Below are 23,849 nucleotides of genomic sequence, written 5' to 3'. Positions count from 1 at the left end.
GATTTGTTGAGGGAAAATCGTCCTATTCTTCAAAGGATTTTCTTTTTTATGTCTTTACAAAGCGCTTTATTGTGTTGTACTCAAAGCATACCATATTCTCAGTAGTAAATGCTTTCATTAATTTGTTTCATGTAACATGAGACCATATGAGCAATACCTAGTAAAACGGCCCGCCTTTTCCTTAGGGAATTATGTTATTATAATTAAGACATGATGCCGTATAATGTTTGTCGCGTGTCTAACACACACGGACGAAGTCCCTAGGGTCTCCACGTTGATGGTATAATTTAAACAAGGTATGCTTCGCAGAAGTTTAATTATTGAAAGCTAAGCCACGCAGGATAATTTAGATTACTTATTTTCCTTAAAATGTTTACTAAAAAGCGAGCAGTACGTGTGTAAAATGGAATGTAGTTTTTTTACCAAAACTCGGGTAGTGAGATGTAAAAATCAATAAATTAAAAGGCCAGTCTACATACGTGATATGAAAAATAAGTAAAACTACCCTTCTATCTGTACTATTATATCCAGGGAGCTACTTACATTTCAGACCTAAATACCACAGTATTGAACCTTTTGTGTCAAACAGCAAGAATTTCTTCATATAGGACAAATGTAAAGGCAGACAATACATCGCAAATACTGATGTTCGCAACTCACAAAGCTAGTTCCTGCAAATATTGAACGTTTCGAAGGCCTTCTACGAAATTCTTTTATATTTTATCTCGCTTCTTCCAGATATTTTCAATTTGTTGTTCTTTTTCAAACGCTTTGTGGTCTTCCCTTTGACCTTTTCCTGTTCTGTTCAATTAAAACTTACTGCTCTAGCTCGTTTTTGCTCAGCAAGTTTTAATTAAAAATGTTTGCATGGACCAGTGTGTGTTTCATGAGTGTATTGTGTTATAAAATATGTACTTGGGTGGTAGAATGTAATCGATTAGATTAACATTTATGATAGGTTTTTTTAACCTTTTTTATGTCTTCAACACAAAAGTATATGTTGATAAATTCGCTCTTAGAATCACAATGGTATATTCGGTATGTTTTCTTTAGAAAAGGTTGCTTTTATATTCAACATCTGGAATACAAAAAGTTTCGTAGAATTTCTCATGAATCCTTAAACAGATGCAAATAAAATCGAGCCTTACCGCGCCGGCACGTGGATGCCCAAGGCGGTTGAACAAGTGTTTATGGATGGAATAGGTAATGTCGGCGTTTTTTTTGTCTTTGATTAGGTAAGTGATATTTAACCCAAGATTGTGTACCAGTCAGACAGCTGAAGTTGATAGAATTCTCCTAACATTTCTAAGCAAACTTCTTCGGTCCACTCTTTCTTCGAATAAAGTCCGACACGAGTACCTCATGAATATATCCTATTTCTAGTACAAAAGTTTAATGATATTTGCTAGCGCGTTGGTCTAGAAAAAGTTCACACTCCGAGGGACTGCTAGATATAATCGAAAATTCTAATTCACTTCGTTTAGTTCACGGAGGGCATGGCCCATTTATTAACTTAGTGTTTATTATCACGCAAATTCGTGGAATTGATTGCCGACAGATATTGCCTTTCATAGTTCCTTTCTAAATATAAATATCGGATTTCTGTTGTTACTGGCTTTTAGCGAAGTTTGTTACCAATTAAATAGCGTAGGCATTAGTAAGTTATGTACCGAGAATCTTGGCATGCTATTGTCTGGAACACCTACTACCTTCCGTCATCATCACAACAGACGACAAAAGAGGGATTGTAACTATATAACAAAATTTTTATTATTGGCCAGCAGAAAAGTTAGTTCTCTTTATGAAATTATTAGTAATGAATTTTATAATACGTAACTTCCTGACGTGACTACCAAATATACATAAACCAGCTACGGCGAACGTGCGGTCAGCCGTAAATAACCTAAAATAGATATTGAAATAGAAATTAAGCAACGTAAGCCATTACATCCTGGTCGTGCTTTCCCTATCATTCGCGTCATTTTCGCATTCACGGCGTAACCGACGCATCGCTTGTCGACCTACATACCATTACACCTACCATAGAATGTCTGTCGCATATTGCAAAATATTTAACCATCTACCGAGATTTTTCTCCGTTCCTTGTTCACTTATTTCCATATTAAATTGGAGAAACGGTACGGAAATTGCAGAAAATAGAAATCGAGAGCGCATTTTTGCTAAAGTTTTAAAGAGAAGTGCATTGCCGCATTGCGGATGTGCTTGTTCCTGCCAGCTGTTTGTGCAGTACTGTGTGCTTTTCATGTTGGTTTAACTTATTTGTGAACTGCTTGAATTTGTTGTCAACAGCATAAGTTTAGAGTGTGTACACTTCTTTTTATTGTGTTAATAAATACTCATTATCCTTTTGCTTCGCGTATTCTGTTGCTAAGCTCCGATCCAGCCGGCATTGGTCATCAAAAACTCAATTAATCCAACTGTCCGCTACCGAATATCAATCCGCAAGAGATTAAGTTGCTGAGGCCATGATCTTCTGTTTAAATACTAGTAACCAGCCTTGGTAACAGCTGTGGTTATAAGTACAAATGTTCTTGCAATGTTGATGCGATATTTCAGTTCGTCGCTCGTTTAATGATCATTGAAGCAGAGTAGTTAATGTGTCTCGCCGTGTATTTAGCTGGTTGATCGATGGTGTTTTAAAGTGACCGCATATGGCCGCTTTTGGCAACGATATCACTCTTCTGATGATTTCGCTTTTTGTATGTGTGCGTTGTCGAGTATGAAGTATGCCTATTGTGATGGTAATCTTAGGCGTCGTTTTTGTTTTCGTTGCGTGTTAAGTATTTTGATGGCATAGTTTTGATATGTTTATTGAATGTTTTCTCTTATTTATCGTTCAGTTGTATCTCAATTTGTAGACTTATTTCGTTAATGACATTGACGTCATTGTTAGTCGCGGTTTGTTTTAGTTGTCAGAAGTTCAATAGATTATTGAAAAGCCTTCGCAGTTAATTATCTCTACAAGGTTCTGTTCTAAGAACTCGCAGATCCTTATGCCTAACAAATGAATAAGTTATCATGCTATTATGTTATTCACACACCTGCAGATAATTCTTATTCGTCAGTAGTCTGGTAACTCTTCGGAATAAATCTTTAATCAATACTAAGCCAATTTGCAACACAGGTTTTCCTATTTTCACAAGTTCGTACGAGGAAAATATTTTTTGTTTGTTGTTTGTATGCTTCAGACAACGTAGGTAGTGTTTTCTTACGATTTTCTTTGATGTTACAACCACGATGTTTGGATAACTGAAATTCATGTCTTTAAACGCCAACTGGTTTTGGTTTTAATTTAATTTTACTAGATGCCTGAGTATCTTCATAAACTTTAACTTAAATGGGGAAACACTCGTCTCGCGTACAAAATTCAAAGTCAACTCTGTGAAATTCTCAAATCACAATCCGTAGCGGTAACAATAAGTTCTAATGTAACGTTTTTTTCTGCGGAAACGTTGCATTGTCAGAAAAACAACTCGTACAAATACTTAGTTGCGTTCCGCGTAATTTAAAACAGTTCCTAAATCTGATTCACGGCACACATGTGATTGTAAAAAAGGCAATTGATGTTCGTCTGACACTCGGAGCATAACACAGACGTCATCGACTTCTTCACGCAATGAATCACTGAGCAAAGAACGTAGTACTATTTGCTAATACAAGTGTTTTTGTAACCGTTACGATAGTATTTCATTAATATTATCTCTTGATAAATGCTTGATAGTGTATTTCCTTATTGTTAGTTGCTCAAGTTTTCACTTGAATTTGAAATTCTTTTGAAGTGACGTGTCCATCATTTTGTTATTTTAACTGACGTGTTTGCTAACGGAATGTGTATCAAAGGTTTATTATGTCTGTGGCAGAAACAACAAAACTAGATTGAGGTTACTAGAAATTGTATTTCAAGTAACAAATCTAAAAGATTCTTTAGAAATTATGTACAAAATGCCACAGTAATAAGAAGCGATTTTGTCAAAAATATTTCCGTCTTTTCTTCTGTTCCTCAAGAGGGAGAGACGAAAGATTAAGTAGCCAAAACGTTTCGGCGTGCAATTACTCACAATTGCCTTCTATCCACGAGGGGAAGGACCTATTTGTCCCAAAAAAGTTTTCGCTAAGAATGGAAGGGACCCTTAATCCAGACGGCAGTTTTCGACGGAACCACACGAAGATTCCCGAAGCAGAAACTTCTTATTCCTTGTATTAACAAGTAGTGTGGTGTGAAATAAAGGCCTCTATACAATAAAGGGTTTAATTAGTATTGGTTTACTACACTCACAATAGCATCGCTTTAATGAACACTAAGTAAACTGTTCCCGTTTCGGCATTGACATAGATTTCTTGTTTTTTTCGTTGAGTAAATGAAGGGTTTTTGGATATGACAGACTGTTGTTTTGACCTAAATTTCCTTGAATCAATCAAATAAAATGAAGTTAAATTTGAAGACATATTCTTATAATGTTGCTTGATTACGTGATAATATAACATGTATTTTATCGTAGTCAAAAGAATAACTCTAATAAAATACGGTGTTTTCATCAATTAATAATCGTTCACAGAAAGCGTAGGCGCTAAGAAAAAACAGAGCGACATTTAAAACATTTCGTTTAGTACTAAATGCATCAATTTACGTGATCAATGAAATCATCGTGTATTTGTCCACTACTATAATTCCCACGCTTGTCATGTGATTTCACATTAATATAAACATTTCTTACTACCACTCATTCAGCGGAACATTCTTAGTCATTCACGGGATGTTTTGGCGCCGGCTAATATTAACTCTACTCCACATTTTTTGATAAATAATCTTATTATTTTCAGTTAACCTATACCTAGTTCTCCTATTTCCTATAATCCATTAGTTCGCTAACGAGAATATAAAATAAACAACTTGCATTACTACGAAGTATGAACCAAAGAGAAGGAATTCACTTTTTTCCGCAGATAAAATTGTGTTTTAAAAATATAAGCGCTCTTTGTTTTGTGTTGTTGACCATTTGACCATAAAAGATGGTTCTTTCATGACGAATTGACCTGTCACGGTTATCAAGTTAATGGCTCTTATAAATAGAAATGTTTTGTTGACAAATTTTATTTCTTTTTGGTGGGTGTTCTGGCTAATTGACCCATTGGGAGATAACAATAATTTTTAATTGAGACGGTAGTTGTTTTTGTCCACCTCTTTGAAGAAAAACAACGAAACAACTGCTATATTTACGCCTATTTCAGCAAACATACATACAAATCATCTCATTTTGATTGAATACAACTCTTTTTTATGTGGTTCCGTTCAATACATTTCCAGCTACAGTGACGGTCCGTTACACAAACACCCGGACCTACAATTACGTGAGAAGGCTCTGTAGGTCATACAAATATTTGTCTCATGCGGAGATTGGATCCGCAACATTTATCCACGCTATTTGGTCCATCACCACTCAATTGTGACGTTCTAGCGTAGTCTAGACTAACACATAACAACTAGATATGTATAAAGAACTGTCGTGGCTTTATTGATTTGATATTGATTTAACTCGGCTGTCCTCAAAAGTTTTCTTACTAGTTAAATTAAACATGAATGTAGTTTTACGATAGCAAAAATCAATTTATTCTACGTTTTACATTCAATTTTCTTGCAGTCCTCTATAATGACTTCTTATCGATTGTTCTAAACTTAAAAATTTATCGAATACTTGGCCGAATTCACACGAAGGTCGTACACGCGAAAAATGTTAGCAGAATCTAGTATCTGCAATTTTGCATCGTATATTTAGATATTGGTTACAAGACTGATGTATTGAGTATTTCCAGGCGAAATTGTACGGTTTTAGAAACTAGTTTATTCCCAGGACATTAATCCCGGTGTTAAAATGTCGGGTTTACGTACTTAATGCCTGGGTTTAGCCTCATTATCTACTAAACCGGAGATGGATGATAAACGGCTTTTGGGAGCTTGTTATTTTCCGTTCTACGATTAAAAGCTCGAGTTTTCAGACTGATTGGATTGTTTTATACATTTTTACGTATGTATCGCAGTGGCCTTATTATGTGTTCAAAACAAACGTTAAAAGGTCGTTGACATGGATTAACGATTGTCGTTTTAATTAAACAACTGGTAACGACTTTTAACGTGTCCTTTGAGGACATTAAGTTTAATTGTACTATCAATCACCTACCCATCCTTTTGTCTGTCTGCACCAAAGGTTGCTTACCTCACTGATGGTTCACGTAAACACAATTTTTTGTTGAATGAATAACGTCTTCATTCTAGAAAAGCGAAGGTGTCTTGATACTTGATTTGTTTACTTTCGTGGCGTACGTGAGTGATCGTTGAAACGCAATAAATCAATCAATCGTTACGTTTTTAGCTTGAGAATAGCGAATTGGAGTAAGGCTATTGATTTTATTATTATGTTGTCGGATTACAGAGTACTAGGAATTGTCTGTGATTGTACAAGTGTTCTGTTTACATTATTGAGTAATAGAATTATGATAAGTATGAGAGGTAATGAAGTCATTCAGTTGCAAAGATGTCATTATTTTATTGCACAATGCAATATGGGAACTAAAATGGTCGGTGTTTTAATAACTGCAGTAGTCGATTCATATTATATGCTAAGGCAATATTGAGAGGGGACAGACTTGCCCTTTCCAGGCGATCTTTTCAAATATGAGCATATTTGTAAAGCCCGCGGGATATTGGAATGATTCTCTAATATCTTCGCTTTTGAAAGATAAATATTTGAGTATTTAAAAAAAAGCAATAGGTGAAAGGAATGTTCCTAAATTCCTTTTCCATTCTACATTCTTCCAGATGTAATTAACACCAATAAAAAAACCTTTATAGTATCTGGTGGCAGCAGCTAGTGCCTCCAGTTACTACAATATTATTGATAGAAAGTATAATGCACTCGCCACTAAATATTACAAGGGGCCCCTATCTATAAACGTAAGGGACTTAAGTGAAACTGAGCGTCGTGGTTTTTGACAATTATCTGCGTGAGACTTGGTTTTCTCATACTTTCATAGAGTTTTTACTACTTATAAACTTATAACGGTTATGGAAAATAAAGTGTTTACTGCGTGTTGCGGTTTCTTTGTCAATTTCGTTCGTATTACAATAAGTTTCTGATATCTTTGCTGTATCACCGAGGGCAAAGGTCGCTTGTCAGTTATTGTATTACAAAATGCATTCATAATGTAATTCAATAATCGTGTGTTAATTGCCCTGTTGTTTACTTTGCCAATTAATTTTATGGATTTTTAATCGATTTTGAATTATTTTATTTATACTTTTTCTTGATATCTCGAGTTATGTTTTGATAAACGATTTTTAATATATATTCCGAGTATGTTTGGTACTTATTAAAAAATTCCGTGTTCACTTCCCTTGGTTTCGACTTAGGGCACTCCACTTGGGTTTGACTTGGTCTTAGCTCTACACTTGCATTTGATTAAAGGCAGCGCAGTTTCTATTCATTAATTAGATGGTATTTACAAAACTTTATGTACCTATAACTTACATGTTTAGTAAATACTGTTAATGTAAGGTGGTAATGAATATATAAATAAATAAATAAAATATTCACAAGATATTTTCTTACACAATAATTGCAACAAAATAAAAAGATCTCAGATACAATATTATGTGCTGCTAAATTAATCTATGACTTACTGTATGTCTGTGTGCTAAATTACGCTCATGACATACATAATGTGTGTGCAATTACTTTGCTTTTTATTCCACATCCACTGGTCCCTTACGTCATACAACTAAACACTTAGTTCCGGGAAAGACGTGCAGTGAATAGATATCTTTATAATTTATTACATAAGAACTAAACACTCCGATCTCCTTTCTCCAAGTTATTGCCGTGAAGGTGAATTCAATCGATAATGAATAAAACAATTATATCAAACGTAAAATTGCAATTTGAACGTGGCGTGCATGAATTCGTACTTTTTATTGTAATCTAGATTTTTTTTGGCTGTCCGATGACTTACTTGTGTCATAAAAAAAGTTTGCCGTTACCTGTTGTACTCTTTGAACTGTGAGGTTCTTTTTTAAATGTCAACTTGAATGATGACGAAGATGTTATGCATGTCAGAGTAGACTACTCCATAAAACTTTGCGTCAACTGCGTCGGGATCGCAGCTTACGAACCGTAAGGATTTGTTGCTTTGTATTAATTTCTATGGTACTGCGTCTACTGGATCGGCATTTCGGTACCACAGAAATAATTACAAAGTGACAGATCCTTACAGTCCGTACGAATTCCGACGCAGTAGAGGCGCCGTTTTAGACTGCTTCTTGTCGCTTCAGAATTCTTAATTACTCCTTAAGTTGTTGTATCACTGATAAATTATAAATTTACCTTTATCGATACTTCCAGGTAATCTCAATAATAACTATAATTATATATCGGATACACTCAATAGCTAAATGTTCCGATACTACGCATAACACTAGGTACTAATAATTGGCCGCAAGCAAAATTAACTCGGGAAAATTAGGTTACGGAATTGTTTCCTACAGTTAAGTCTAGTACCAAAGATGTTGTAATACTAATATTTAACTTATGACTAGGTTCCTCTTACTGTGGTTGGAACATATTGCGATGTGTTGTCACACTTTACCTAAACTTTAAGGAAAAGGAGTCAGAATGGGTCAAGGCTGACCACACTATTAGTAATGTGCATTAGATCATTATGTTTTTTTGCACCTGATTCTGGTAATTTTTTAGTCAGCCTGTTATAAAAAGTAATTGTTAGTAAAAAAGGTTGTTTATAGAAATAGCCTGTAAACTACTACCTATATTTAATTCTAGAGTTTGTCTTGCATAGTTCAGACCCAGATTTAAAGACCTTTTTATTGTATGAAATAAAGAATTTCATTCACCTGTATTTTGACAGATATGGGTCCAAATCCAGCGCTCCTTTTTTCGTGATTTCTTCTTCGCCATAAATTCTTATTGTGTGTACACTTACTACTTAATTATACGTTTTACGTTCCGCTTCAGAATCGCATTTCCATTCCTTAGCCTACCAGCGATGGAATCGAAAGCAATTTCTATGTTTGGCCTATATTCGTATTGTATAGTAAATTGTTTTGTTATTTCCAGCGTCTCTTGAACCACATTGTGTACGTTTATATTTAACGCGGATTTGTTCCGTGTCGTGACGTCACCATGTGTGTATGACTTGTATGACCCACCTGCTAAATAATTGTACCGTTGTACTGTTTGGATGTTAATTTTATTTGCACGACTATTATGGCCTGAATCACGCTGAAGTACATTGATTCTTGTTTTATCCATAACGTTGTCTTTAATGGATAAAGTGCGTGATTAGACCATTTAAAAGCCATAAAAATATCCATATAACTAAGTACTTAGTAGTAGGTATTTCACTTTTCATCCGGAATTTGTACGACTTTAATTTCTCTATTTTGGTTATAAACCCAATTCATTACAATAGGTTTTCCGCTCGAATGCTTCTTACTGAATTACTTTATGTAATTTTTCAGTATTATCGCGTCTTGCGTCAACTGAATAATACATTATTCAATGTAATTTTCACGGCACTCGAATTGCTGCTGACATTTTAGTCTCAGAACTATTTAAGATTATTAAATTTTCTTTGGTATAATCAAAATTACACTAGACTATAGCAAGACAAGTAAAGCAGAACGGTAATTTTTCTGACAAACTGGCAACCACTTTTAACTTAAGTGACTTTCAGTCGCAAAAATCATGTTACCTGTCCAATAAAATAAAATAAAACCAAATATTTTTCCAATTTCCAGAGTGACTCAGTAAGCTACTTCTTCGACGAGCTGGAGCGCATCGCGCGGCCGGACTACATCCCCTCCCACCAAGACATCCTGCACTGCCGGAAGGCGACTAAGGGCATCACGGAGTGCACCATCAACATAAACAATGTGCCATTTGTGTTCGTCGACGTCGGCGGTCAGAGGACGCAGCGGCAGAAGTGGACGCAGTGCTTCGATTCTGTCACGTCGATATTGTTTCTTGTGTCCTCGTCGGAGTTCGACCAGGTGCTGTCTGAAGACAGGTGAGAATTACATTTTCATTTATAGTTTCTGCAAAACAATCTATATATTCAACAACTGAGTTAATAACAATTGCCCCAGTGGCGCGTTTTTAAGCAGTTGGTGTAAGTTGATCTGCATTTGCAGAGATCACGGGTTGGAATCCTGAGCCTCGTAGAGCACGTAAAGCTGTCGGTCCTGCCCCTGACCTAGACACGATTATGTTTTTTAAGGGTATGAAGCGGCCTATCTGCACTAGTTATCTAGTATATATACGCGGTCAAGTTTACTAACACTTGTTCAAAAGCCACAACAATTTCCATTGTTGTCTATCGCAACACATCATGTTTAGTCTACAATATTCACAATAGCAATAAGTTTACTAGGTCGAGAAAAGTGTTAAGGCAAGAATTTCATAGCTCCTGCTATGAAATTCTTAGAGGACTGTCATAAAACAACGAAGTTAATTACGAAATACTGACTTCCTAATTGATATTGGAATATAGAACTGAGTTAAATGTGGGCGTAATCTCGACTGTTTAACTCCAATGCGCTTGATAGAACACCTGTAAAACCGGCTATTAGCGACGAATAAATTTTCATGTAACATAGCATTTATCACATTAAATTTATCCAGTTTAATAGATGGACTTATCAGAATTAGAATGTAATAGTACTTAATAGTTTATTAAACGGTTACACGTACATTTTTCATAATTGGTTCACCTCTAAATCTGTCACTGGTGGGTAGTTATAAAGTAAGGCAACTAGATACTTTTTGCTGTAGTCTTAGACTAGTTTTACCTGTAATACATTTTACCCTAGCTCATGGTTTTTTAACTAGTTCGGTTACTATGATATTGGATGCCCAGAGATAGTAAAAGACGGAAGGATGTGGAAGTCCAGAATAGCGGCCTTCTTCCAACATTAGGAGAGAATAAAAAAAACCTTCAGGTGAAGTACGACGAAAGGGTGTGGGAGTCCGGAGACTAGGCATTTTCTTAGAAGGGGCTAAACAAAAAAAAAAGATCTTATGACTGTGTTTCCTGATGAACTAAGCAAAACTGTATTTCACATCCGTGTTTCGCTTACAATAATTGTCAGTATTGCCACGGCCTATTGAATTACAATGAGTCAATGAAAAACCCGGTACTAAATACAGCTAAGAAAACTTCCCGAAACAAAAGCAAGGACGGTACACTAACTGAAAATAACTAAAACAGTTTTCAGTTCATGTCACACATGACGTTTGCATTCTAGAACAAGTCTCGCCTTGAAGTAAACACGTTATCAGTACAATTGTTTTACCGTAAATGAGAAAAAAAAACGCAAATATTTCGCAACCGATCTGTGAAGCGTAACGGTGCGTGTGACGTCACGGCACACTTGCAAGTAGTGCATTTACATAGATAAGAGTTTGATGGCTTTTACATTGTAATTTTGTGCCATTAAGAAGTTTGGAGGAAATGAAAAGGAAGGTTTCGTTGCTTCCTACGTATCCTATTTCACTTGTATTATACTTACCACTTGCCCCCACTGTTTCTACTCTCGATCGTTTTCAATCGGGCTATTCAACATATCCCAACTAGTGACGGTGTAGTAAAAAGAGTGGAAAAAGAAAACTTCTGGCCTCTACCTTGGTGACAGCTGTAGGCACAAGTGGATAAGGCCAGTAAATAAATCAAATACTTATGGTAGGCCTTTTGTTAGTTTAGTTTTGTTAGTAGTAAGTTTAGCTTTGCGTCGTTTTCGTAGCTCATGTAAGACAGTTTATTCGGATTCAGCATTAAAAATTAAATGCAAAGACTTATATTAAATAAGTCTCCAAACTAGACCGCGCCCAAAATCTTCGCTCGCCGGATAGATAGCAACTATCTTTGTATACCTAGCTCTAGATCTAGATAGGAACATCTAAAACCTGGGATTTATTCACCGAGCGCACCGTATACTCATTACTTATGTACGTCATTACAAACTGCTTACACTATGAATGAAATTTTCCTGTAGCTCTAGGGTTGGCACAGAAGATAAAATGAGGTTAGAAACGTGATCATTAGATGTTTTCTGAGTATTGTAGAGATAAATTTGAGGTCCTGAGTGCTTTTGCATCACTAAAAGCCCTCTTTTAAAAGTCAAAATGGGGACTACAAGATGCAAGGGAGTGACGCGTTTTTCGCATGGAGGTAGTTGTAGGGTTGGAGAGTGACAGAGGCTAATTTTACCTTTTAATGTATGTGTTATATTATGTATAGCGCTGCTGTCGAAGCCCTGTCTAAATAATAACTTGAAGACTTTTAATCCCTTTAGGATTTGTACTACATTTTGCTAATTGTATTTGCTCAAAAGAAAATATTTTTGACATTGTTCCGAACTTCCGTAAAGTCCTATAAATTGCAAAGTCATATCCCGGAAGCAACACTTAAGTTCGTCTGGCAACCCTGCTACCGTAACTAGTTTCGTAGTACCTGAATCATCACACCTGGGTATTAAAACATAAACAGAACTAAAACAATTTAATCTTATCTATGATCTAATATCCGTTATTTCATAGTTCAAGATAAAAAACGTTAACTCCTTGTGTAAATACTGAATTATGTAACGCTTACTGCGCGGTTGCGTTATGTAAGTGTTTTACAATAATATTCTAATTACGACTTTTTTTTGTTGGTAGGTAAAGTAGATCGAACGTAAAGTCCGGACATTTTAGCTGCATCATCACTTAAATGATGGTTTAAAAGTTCTTATATCGCATGCGGCCATTCCAGTCACTATAGAGTTAATATATAAATCTTATAGCTCTAGTAGATCTTGTGCGTTTAATCTTAGGCTCTACGGAAAACAGAATTCTGGATCGACGCTCTCGGAATAAATAAAAATCCTTTCTTAGTGCTCCTTTACGCTTCCTAAGGAATCTTCGTACGAAATTGTAACTTTCTGCGCTCGTTAATTTCGGCTGTGCGTAGTCCATCAGCCAGTCAATCTCTCAGTAACGGAAGAGTTTTATATGTATTGATTACACTTCTAAAAGTCTGCTGTCTACTTGGCAAATAATTTGTTCTGAGTAAAATTGTCTCTCCAGTTCTGTGTCAAATCCACACATACTTCTATGTATGGTGGAATAAGATGTAATGTTTTGTAGAAAGATGTCAACACAGCGGGTGTTATGTATAACGAGAAAAGCTCATTTTATTACTTGACTCCTATTGCGAGAAAAATACTCTGCAATATCATATTATTGTTTTAATATGAGTAAAGCAGGTTAATACATTTCCCGTCATAATAGCGAACCCCCTTCAAAATGTTCTTAAGATCTTGTAATTTTTTTAAAAAGTATTGTATTTAAATATGGGATACCTTAGGATTGCTATTGTTGAATAAGAGAAAACGCGCATTTACTTTGACCATTTTCAATTTTCCTTGTGTGAAAATAGTTTTCCAGAACAAAACTTGATATAAGATTGAACGTTATCAATACATACTTATTAAATAAAGTATCTGAAGCAGAATTGTATGTAAAACAAAGCACATTTTGTATTTTGCATTAAGTTGATTCTTACTCGTGTTTTCTTTGAAACTAGTTATGTGTTACGTTCGTGAGACAAGACATTACAGAATGTTCGGCGACCTGTATCGATTTGCGTGTTGCATGTTTATTTTGTTTAACCCAATTTCTGTACGAAAGGACAGACAAAATGTATTTGACAAGTTTATTGAATTATTAAGTAACGTTGCTCAAGAGTTCAAGACTGTATGAATTGAATAATTTCATACTTGAGATTATCTAGAGTAAAAAGAAATGGTTTCCTTCGATGTTACCGTTCTACTCTATTACATTAATATTATGGAGAAGTAAAGTTAGGATGCAGAAGAGTAATCTATACTGCAACTTCTGGTCCTATTTCTGGAGATCATTCTAGATTCATCAGTCACCTATGGACAAATTTGCGAAAAGAATCTAGTTAAAATAAAGTGTTAAGATCTTTTATCCATCTGATAATTCGTATTGATATTAGGTAAAAGTTAGGAAGTAATTACAACTTAACTTCTTCGCATTATTTAACATCAACTTACTTAGATATTACAGCAATAAAGTGTAACCTTTCTAAATATTTGATTACCATAAATTATATAAAGAAAGCATTCGTAAGAATACCTTGTTCTAATCAATAAACATCAAGTTGTTCTCTATACCCTTTAAATGAAACTGAGCAGTGACTTCCAAATTGTAACATTTATGAAACTCAAATATAAATACTAAAATGCTTGTATTATTTATTTTCGCATCATAAAATATTTCTAATTATACATTTTATGAACGGTGTGGTGGTAATGTGCGTGCGATGCGGTTTGCGGTTAAATGTGCGTTTCTGTTTATTTGTAAAACGTTTTTCAGTATACATCGGGATATGTAGTAGTATATGATTTTCCAAAGTTACTACGCGTGATTCAGTGGCGCTACTAAAACTGTAAGCCTGTTGTTTTGTAACAATACAAAATTTAATGCCAGAATCCTTATATCTGCTTCGTTTTTGACCTTATTGAACTCTAGTCACTTTACACGTTGTCCATTTACCACTATATCGTTATGGAATCCATGTGTTTTTCACACTGTAATTAGTATAAAATACTCTTATACAATCTGGTTCACTCCGCCCTTAAGCTCATGCAAACATGTAATAAAGAAGCAAAGCCACAATGTGTATTTTGAGACATTCATTGACAAACAGAAAGGTTCCAGAGAGTAAACATCTCGCCACGGCTGAAACCGCGTTGTTTCTTTTTGCTTTTATAGCGGCCCTAAAATATTCAGGTCCAAATTTAATGTTTGTTGAATTTTCTTTGATGTTTTAAAGAATTTGCGTTGTGATGTAAATGTTATTCATTCGACCATGTACAAAAGTGTGGGTACATTTAACACGATCTTTTATTCCTAGATTATGTAAAAATACTTGAGAGGTTTTCGTATCCTTAGTTTAATTATCTATTAATTACGAATGTTTATATACTTAAGTGACTATTAGTATATTATTTGAAGGTTGATTCTTTAATGCCTACTACACACACCAATAGTCAACCACCCGTATCTAGAATGTTCACACTAAACGTAGGTTATCTTGTACTTAACTGACCAGTGAGCGCCACTAGCACTTCAGACTTCATATATTGAAGAAATAAGAATCAACAATATAGCCACTACTACCTAGCAGAAATTTAAAATAAACTCCTACTATCATAGATTTGATAAATAAAAAGCAATCTCTTCAATAGGTTTCGTATCCCTTAGGGAATGCCGCTTGAGAAACCTTTCGATATGTGTAAACATGAATCGGATTTGACGGTACTTCGACCAATCTTTGAACTGTGTACTTTCAAGTATATTGGAAAATTTGTAATAGAATTTTAGTTATTTGCCTTTTTTCTAGTACGTACGTAGTAATTGTACTAGAAGAAAGAATATCTTCAAAAAGTCTACTGGTGTACTAAACTTATTTTTTAATCCTAATGAGTAAGTACTAAAGATGTCTAAGAAATTGCTGAAATATGTGATATAGCTACAGTTTCATAATTTTATTGAAAACTGTATTTTCTTTCGTACAATTACTGTTAACTTCATTGAATGCGTTTTCTAGAATACGCTCTACGTTAACAACGTTCTTTTCTACGCTTTTACTTGCACTTCGAGGCGTGGAAAATTAGATTTATCACTTCAGAAACTTTGCAAGGATGAAAAATGTATTCAGTTTGTTAGATAATATTATGTTTTTCTAGAAGAAATAGTGACGTGAATTGTTGTATAAACTGTCGACTACTATATCTTAAATGGAAAAGCTCTGAATGGGAACATCCTTATGATGTAGAATTCTTTGTATCTAAAAATTACCTTAACAACGAAGAGAATTGTGTAGTTCGATGCCTACTTTAATGTTTTTTTTTTTTAATATTAATTGTCAGTTTAGCCTACCCACTGCATAACGATAAAAACTAATGAACAATTTTCAATCACACATTTGCTATCGTTTCACCTATGTTTCTGTAAAATAAAGTCATTTTAAAATATCGTTTCACCTATTAAAAATTCTACTCGTAGAATAAAGCCGGTATTCTACATCCTATTTTTACCACAAATCAATTATTTCCTAGCCTCACATCAAGGCTATACATAATGACATGTAACACAATGTAACATGTAATACGTTATCGGAATGCGTTAATATCATTATCATTATATTGCATCGAGGTGGTGCGTGTTTTCATTCATACGGCCAACGTCAGCTATTTGTGAGATGAAGATAGTACTAGGTTAGGAGTTATCTTGCGATTATCGGAAGGTGAAGATGTCATTCGGTTATGGCGCCTATGTTTATTTTGAGGAGATGAGTAATCTTCTTGAAGTATGTATGTTACAAAAGAAAATTTTTGGATTGTTTTCTAATTGCAATTCACACGTTTATATGAAAAAGTCTGTGGGATTCTGTAACTGTTTACCAAATTTTGTGCACAGCATATTTCAAATGATGTCTTATCCTTTTGAATAAAATTTTAATCATGTAATCCCAAGAGTTTAATCAATGACCCTCCCCTAGTTTACTAAATTTTATACTAATATTCAACTTATTTCTGTTCCAGAAAAACTAATCGCCTAGAAGAGGCTCTAAATATCTTCGACACGATCGTGAACAACGTGAACTTCAAAGGCATCTCCATTATTTTATTCCTCAACAAATCGGACCTTCTCGCGCGGAAAGTCGCGAGCAAAGAGACCGACATACGCTGGTACTACCCACAGTTTACCGGCGATCCTCATAACCTCCGAGACGTGCAAATGTTCCTGCTCAATATGTTCGCTAACGTTCGGAGGGAGCCGAAAACAACACTCTACCACCATTTCACCACAGCCATCGATACACACAACATAGAAGTCGTGTTCAACTCCGTCAAAGACACCATTCTCAACCGCAACCTCGAGTCCCTCATGCTACAGTGACGTACACACAAACTCTAGTGATATGTACGCATCTCGAACTTTCGATTTCCATTTTTGTGTTTTCTCCCTTACCTAGCTGAACAGCATAATAGTGTATAGCACATATGAAAAGACAAAGAATGTGATCTAATGGTTGAGCGTGTAAATGTTATTGACGTATTTATTTACCAAATGTATGGGATTTTGGTAAAACTATGTACCTTAGTATAACGTATTGTTAATATAAAAATTTGTATATCAGTATATTTATGACCAAAAAATGTAGATTTTGCACGATATGGACGTTGTTATGATCACTTTTGTTCGATGATTGCTTCGGGCGGTGGACGGAGCTGCAGTATTTAACACGCGTACACGTATGTAGGACTCGACCACAAGGATTAGTCACACGACATCTCTTCTTTATTACAACACCGATATTAATATTATAATGAATCATTTCTACTTGTGGATAAGCGATAGCTTATTCACTCAAACCTGTTTTTCAACAGTAATTCCGAACTTGTAAAAAGATTCCATAGATCAAGAACATTTTACTGTTAAACAAAACAATTTGAGTGACTACTTTAAATGCTATTGTTGCATTAAGAGACTTCACTGGTACTTTAAAATGATTACCTTATCTAGGTAAATATGAATCATAATAATTATTTTTTCCATGTGACGTCACAGTGCGCTGTTCTTGTGATCGAGTACTACTAATTACTAATAGGTAGACAAGTAAAGTATGCCAGGGGTTATAAACTTGGGTCGGTTTTCTATACGCGTTTCTAAATGATGTAGGTTCTTTTTGTAATTTTAAAATAACACTCGCGATCATAGAGGAATACAGTGAGGTGTACTATCCGATATTAAATATAAAAAAACTTAAGGTCAAATTTTTCGGTCGTGGAATAACTAATTGCTTTAGGATCTTTTGGTGTTATAAAAATCTACAATGGAACAAACATTTCCATGAATAAGTTTTCTTACGATAGAAAAATTTGTCGTCAAAGTAAAATTTAATTAGCCAGCTATGATACTCTGAAAATTTAATCAGGAATTTAGAGAGGTAATATAAATATACTGGCTATTCTAGTTTGGTTACACGACCCGGTTAGAAATTATTGGGTCGATATGTTACTGTAAAAGCTCGAACTGTGGTAAATCCTAAGATTTTCCGGTAAAACCTAAGATTTACCAACTCTCAATGGTAAAAGTCCGAACAAGCTAGAGTTAAAAAACTTTGTTACGATATATAAAAAAATCCTCCTTCATAACTATGTTTATAACTATTTCACGGTATAATTATATACTGTGACATAGTTATAAAGCAGGAGTTTTGGGCAAAGCGACATGGGTAGGTTAGGTTAGAAGGCTAAGGTGGGAGCGAGCGAAGCGAAGCTCCCACCTTAGCCTTCGTGGTTATTTTTTTTTAACCACCCAGAAGGAGGAGCCCCGCGAAGCGGGGCTCCGGCGACATCCCGGTATCATCAAGTGAATATAGGTAAAAGTTCGAATTAAAAGAATTGTTCGGACTTTTACCATTGCGAGTTGGTAAATCTTAGGTTATACCGGAAAATCTTAGGATTTACCACCGTTCGGGCTTTTACAGTAACAGATACACATACGCACAAATAAATTAACATTTTTGAAGTGATTTAATAGAAATGTAGAATGTTTAATATCAAATAGTACATTTCGTTTACTCACAACATGATATTAAAACTGCAAAAAAAAACAAACTTAAGTTTTTTTAAAACTTTGGTCTAGTGTGAGTTTCTCATTTAGATCGCGAGTGTAAGGACACTTTTTACAAGACGGGAATATTTTTGCATGAACGAGACTTGCATTCAAAAAGAATACTATTTTAAAATACCCGCATTATATCAAGAAATGTTAACTAGTAACTTCTAAAGTGCAGTTTCAATTCATGCGAAAATTCTCGTCTTCATAAACTTGTCCTAACTTGGTTCTCAATATAGTAGTGCCAAGTGTGTAGCGTTAGTGTATACGTCGGCTATCGCTATAACGAATAGGTGTAGTCACAATGAGATTGCTCTTATAGGGTGCCACAAGCAAAGGTCCCGAGCCTTTGCATTGGGAAGACTTTATATAGATCCCTCCCGGGAGTAAAAATATGTATATAAATAACCATTGTTAGAGAAAAAAATCGTTTAATAAAAACTGTGATTAAAGTGTAAAAAGTATTAGGCTGTAAACAGCAACGAATGTAAGCGAAAATACTGCTTTTTTGACGACGTGTGATTTTTTAACGAAGCTCAAATTCATTTATTGCGCTGGCAATCTTTCTCTGGTGTTCTATTCTTACGAGTATTCCGTCCCTTGGCACGATTTAATGCAAAGACGTATAATCTCACTAGCTTCTACCGCGTATTTTATTAACATTTTGTACAATATACAATATTGAAGCGGGCACAAAGGTCTAACATAAACCTTTATTTGGTAATGTTTTTAATGTAAAATTGTTAACAGCACTCGCTTTTGTACGTGAGAGGGAATGATCTGATTTTTTAATTATTATTTTAAGTACAACACATAATTTACGATCATAATAATTATACTCATTTAGTTGTAAGTGTCATAAGCTTTAGAATATTTATTTTGAGAACGTCTACACCTATTGTTTATTTACGTGAGAGTTTTTAGATAGAAGTTATCTATTTATTATGTGTACATTTTTATGGATGGTTTTATTGAGGCTAAATTGTAAATACCTCTTTAATTTTACTATGTATATCGTTTCTTAGTATTTTAGTTTTAATCATTTCTGTTAATGTAATGGTCTGATCGGTTAGAAATGAATTACGGATTTCCATTATCAGTGATAAATTTGCATTTAGTAGTGCCATTGTGTGGTGCACAGTGTTGCCACTGGGAAAAAATATGCCTAACAATATAATGTCAACACTGCCGCGTAAAGATCGTTCTAAATTTTAAAATGTATGACATTTTTCATGGCTTGGTAAACTTCAACTCTATACAATACTATTTTAAACTACCCTCTGCTTCTCGTAATAAGAAAACTTCGGTACAGTGCAGATCTGTTTCAAAATTCCAAGTAAAACGTGTGAAAGGACATGTAACTACTTTCTGAGAGCTAAATAATGAACGAACGACATCAAGTTCTGAATAATGGAACACCATCTCAAGATCGTATTTAAAACAGATTAATATAAGTTTAATCCGTTAATAATGACATCAAAATTTGTTAAAAATCGGCAACAGCATATTATGTTCTATATTTTCACTTTGAATTTTGAAACAGTTCTTAGAGATTTAGACTGGTATAATAACTAAAAGGTTATATTGATGCCAAAGGTTTGACTAACATCAGGTGACGAGATTCTATAACGATTACTATCAAATACTTAGGTGCTGTGTTGTATCTGTACTGTTTAATTGGACCTGGTTACTAAATTAATAAAACTAAAAATGAATGATGCATAATTTTATCTTCATTTTAATATTATTGTTTGAATTTATTGCCCATCAAAGAGTTAATTCGGGGTTAATTATCACACACATAATTATGATTACACGTAAATATTACGTATAAGTATGTATACGTAACTGTATGGATACATAGAACCGTTTTTAAAATAATGAACTTTCAAAGGTCCTTAAGATTTTTTAAATGTTTACATTCGTTCTGGTGAATCTTTTAAAACTTAATGAATTATGTAAAATGAATTATTTATTATGACATGAACAAATTTTGAATTTTATTATTTTTTTCACAGTAATCAGGTCCATCTAAACAAACAACAAACTTTATCTTAATACATAACAATAATGATATTTACGCGAATATTATACTTAAATTGAAATGAGACTAGTTTACGAATAGCGACTAAACCTTATGTAGTAGAATATAAAGCTCAAAACAGATCGTAAACATAGTCTTATTTCAATCACTTCACACAATAATAGTTAAGTAGAACTATATTATGTCTTCTTTAAGATTCTGAATTCAGGGAAACAGACTTAAATACAATATTTTAGCTAAAAACATATTCCATTTTAAGTTACATGTTTACATAGAGCGTAATTTCAGTGATTGTAAGCTTCTAAACTGTTTAATAACTATGTAGCATAGAAGGCGGTAACTACAACTCGTTTTGTAATAACTTGTGGACTGGTCCTAAGCCGGTTGCATGCATGTCCCTAAACCGAGCTTTTATGAAAAGTACTGAGTATACTGCCTCCGTGGCACAGTCGTTTAGGTCGCCACGCCAATACCATTGCGTCGGGAGGTCATGAGTTCGATTACCACATGCAGCAATTATTTGTGCGATCCACAAATAATTGTTTCAGGTCTGGTCTTGCTTCGTGTCCGTTGTTTGTATGTTTGTATAAGTCCCCGCGACTCAAGAGCATTACATAATGCGGGAGATGCCTTCAAAAAAATACTTTCACGTACGAACGTACACGTGCTTATACGCACATGAAATACGCTTGATGAAACGTTAAAATATTTTTTTTGTGTTTGTAGGATTGGCATAATATAGTTCTATCTGATCAGTTAAACGTTTTGAAATGCACAATGAACTGATGTTTACACGATGTTGGATGTAGGAACGTGGGTCTCAAATGATAGTGACGTAAGACGAGTGTGATTTATTATATTGATACTGTGTTGTGGTACATTTGATGATACGCATATTTAATAAAATAAAAGGCAGTAGAATGGTTTCTTTTGATAAAATCTGTTTTTAGTAGCATTGCTTAGTTTTAAAAGAGCTTGTAGAATTTAGCATTCAAATTAAAGTAGATAATTTTGAGTTTGTTATAGAATTTGTACACCCCCAAGTTTGCTAATGACACGTAAGAAATATATGCTGAATGATTAATAGTTATTAGAATCAATAGATTTGAGTAATGAATCTAGATCTTGCTTAACTAGTTATAATAATAAGCTCAATTTAAACTAGAAATCTCTACGTAATATCTTAAATAATCAAATGAACACCTAATGCTACTAGAATAACCAAGACCGTTTTTGAAATATGAATTTCAGCAAGCTTATTCAATTTCTCTTACTCATCTGATTATAGTATGAAAACATTATATAACTTGTATTTTTTTTATCGATAACCATTCATGCAATAGCATTGGCAGCTAAACAAAATGGGCAAGCTCTATAAATCACTAACCTCTCGGTATCTGAGGTACATTTAGCAGGTAGTTTATCTATTAAACCTGTTTTTTTTATATGAGTTAAACGCGCTTGAATAGATAAACTACCGCTAAATGTAACTTAGATATCGGGCGTTAGAAAATTACTTATAATCATCGTACACATTTAATTTTGAAAACGTGTTCTGCATATCATAGTTATACTGTTGTAATAGTCATTGAATGTACCACAAAACAGTAGGTAAACGAGCTAAGGGTGCCAATAGTTTTGCTCGAAAATATCCGCATGTAAATTATATGTAATCATAGCGTTATTAGGCCTATGGATATTTCTCGGTAGATCGATGGAGAGCCCTCGGCAGTGTGGTTGATAAGTTAGGGCTTGAGAGACTGGCTACTTTTATTAGTTCAATTTGGAAAATTTGAATGTAGTGGGTAAATCAGTTGTTTTAAGTACAGTGTTGTTGCCTCGTTTTGTATTATAGAAGCACTTTACTAGGCTCATAAGACTCGAGAGGAACGTGCAAACTACGTCACAGTTAAAAGTTTGTGACGTAAAGTAATGAAATATGGCGCAGTTCGCATGTTTGTAATGGCCCGAGTATATCAAAATACCGAAATGAAGGCTCATCATTGCATACAGAAAAATCTATCTGTTCACATTTTGAGAATATAGCGTAAACAGTTTATTCATACTACTTTTTTTGTTTCAATGTAATGCAAGGACAATCAGTTAGTTTTCTTACAAGTTAGTTTTTGTATACATCGCTAGATGGCGATAGTAGTTCCGCAAATGTTTTTTTTTGTGTAATAAAAGTAGCCAGCCTATAAGCCAATAAGTTGTATGTTATAAATTTTTAACATATGTTAGGAGTCGATTTACACTCATGTTATTGTATGCTAGAGTGTTGACAATATCTTTTGGAATTCCTCTATATTTTGTATACAGCCCAATATTTATTGTACAGTGTAATAAAACACCATGCATGTATACTTTTATGTTTTATTTTTGACTATAACTCCCTAAACAAATAAATAATTTTTATGCGACACGTCTCAGGTTAACTGAGCGATGAGACTGCTTGAGTTCAGTTCTCGAGCGTAGTTTTAAAGATTTTTATAGAGATTATCATCTGGCAAAACTGTCTAGTGTCTAGATATTCAAGCACGTAAGTTGTACCAGTTTTATGAAAATTCAGTAAGTAAGTAGGTAAGTATTATAATGTTGAAAAACAAAATATACATAGGGGTTTTAAGAATGTGATTGTGTCATGAAATATACTATGTAGCCTAATACTGCTTACTTCCAACCCGCTGAAATCAGATAAATGAATGGTATTTAGAAATAGCTGCCTATCATTTCGGGGATCATACACAACTAGGAATCAACCCTTGAAATTTAATAATCACATCAATGACGTCACATATAAGAAACCCGCTGTTTATTCTTAGCAGACAGTTGTATACTAAAATTAGATATTAGATTTTATTTCAATCTGTCGCCTTTCTACCTATCTATAGTAACAACAGTTATCCGTTAATTAAATAATTACAACTAGTTATAAATTACACTGCTAATTTCCAGGCGTTCCAGACGTTTCACAGAAATCTTAGATATTCTTGTATTTAAGTAATAAATTAGTATCATTGTTC

At 34.3% G+C, this 23,849-nt stretch overlaps 1 protein-coding gene across 2 annotated transcripts in view; it reads left to right on the top strand.

Annotated features, from left to right (window-relative positions):
* cta (Guanine nucleotide-binding protein subunit alpha cta) overlaps nt 1–23,187 on the top strand; it is a 29,095-nt gene extending 5,908 nt beyond the window's left edge. The window contains exons 2-4 of one of the 2 annotated variants that reach the window (XR_012959461.1): nt 9,827–10,095; nt 16,700–18,405; nt 18,453–23,187. Coding sequence is in view for 1 of the 2 variants with exons in the window: in XM_076113786.1 (XP_075969901.1) it covers nt 9,827–10,095; nt 16,700–17,057 (627 nt within the window). In the remaining variant the exon portion in view is untranslated. Of the gene's footprint in view, nt 1–9,826; nt 10,096–16,699 lie in introns of both variants that reach the window. The other variant, XM_076113786.1, reaches the window with a different exon arrangement.
* Nucleotides 23,188–23,849: the final 662 nt, after the last annotated feature.

This window comes from Anticarsia gemmatalis, chromosome 4 (genome assembly GCF_050436995.1).
Source record: "Anticarsia gemmatalis isolate Benzon Research Colony breed Stoneville strain chromosome 4, ilAntGemm2 primary, whole genome shotgun sequence".
NCBI lineage: Eukaryota > Metazoa > Arthropoda > Insecta > Lepidoptera > Erebidae > Anticarsia > Anticarsia gemmatalis.
The sequence above is the reverse complement of the archived record's forward strand: the minus strand, read 5'-3'. Positions and strand labels throughout refer to the sequence as shown.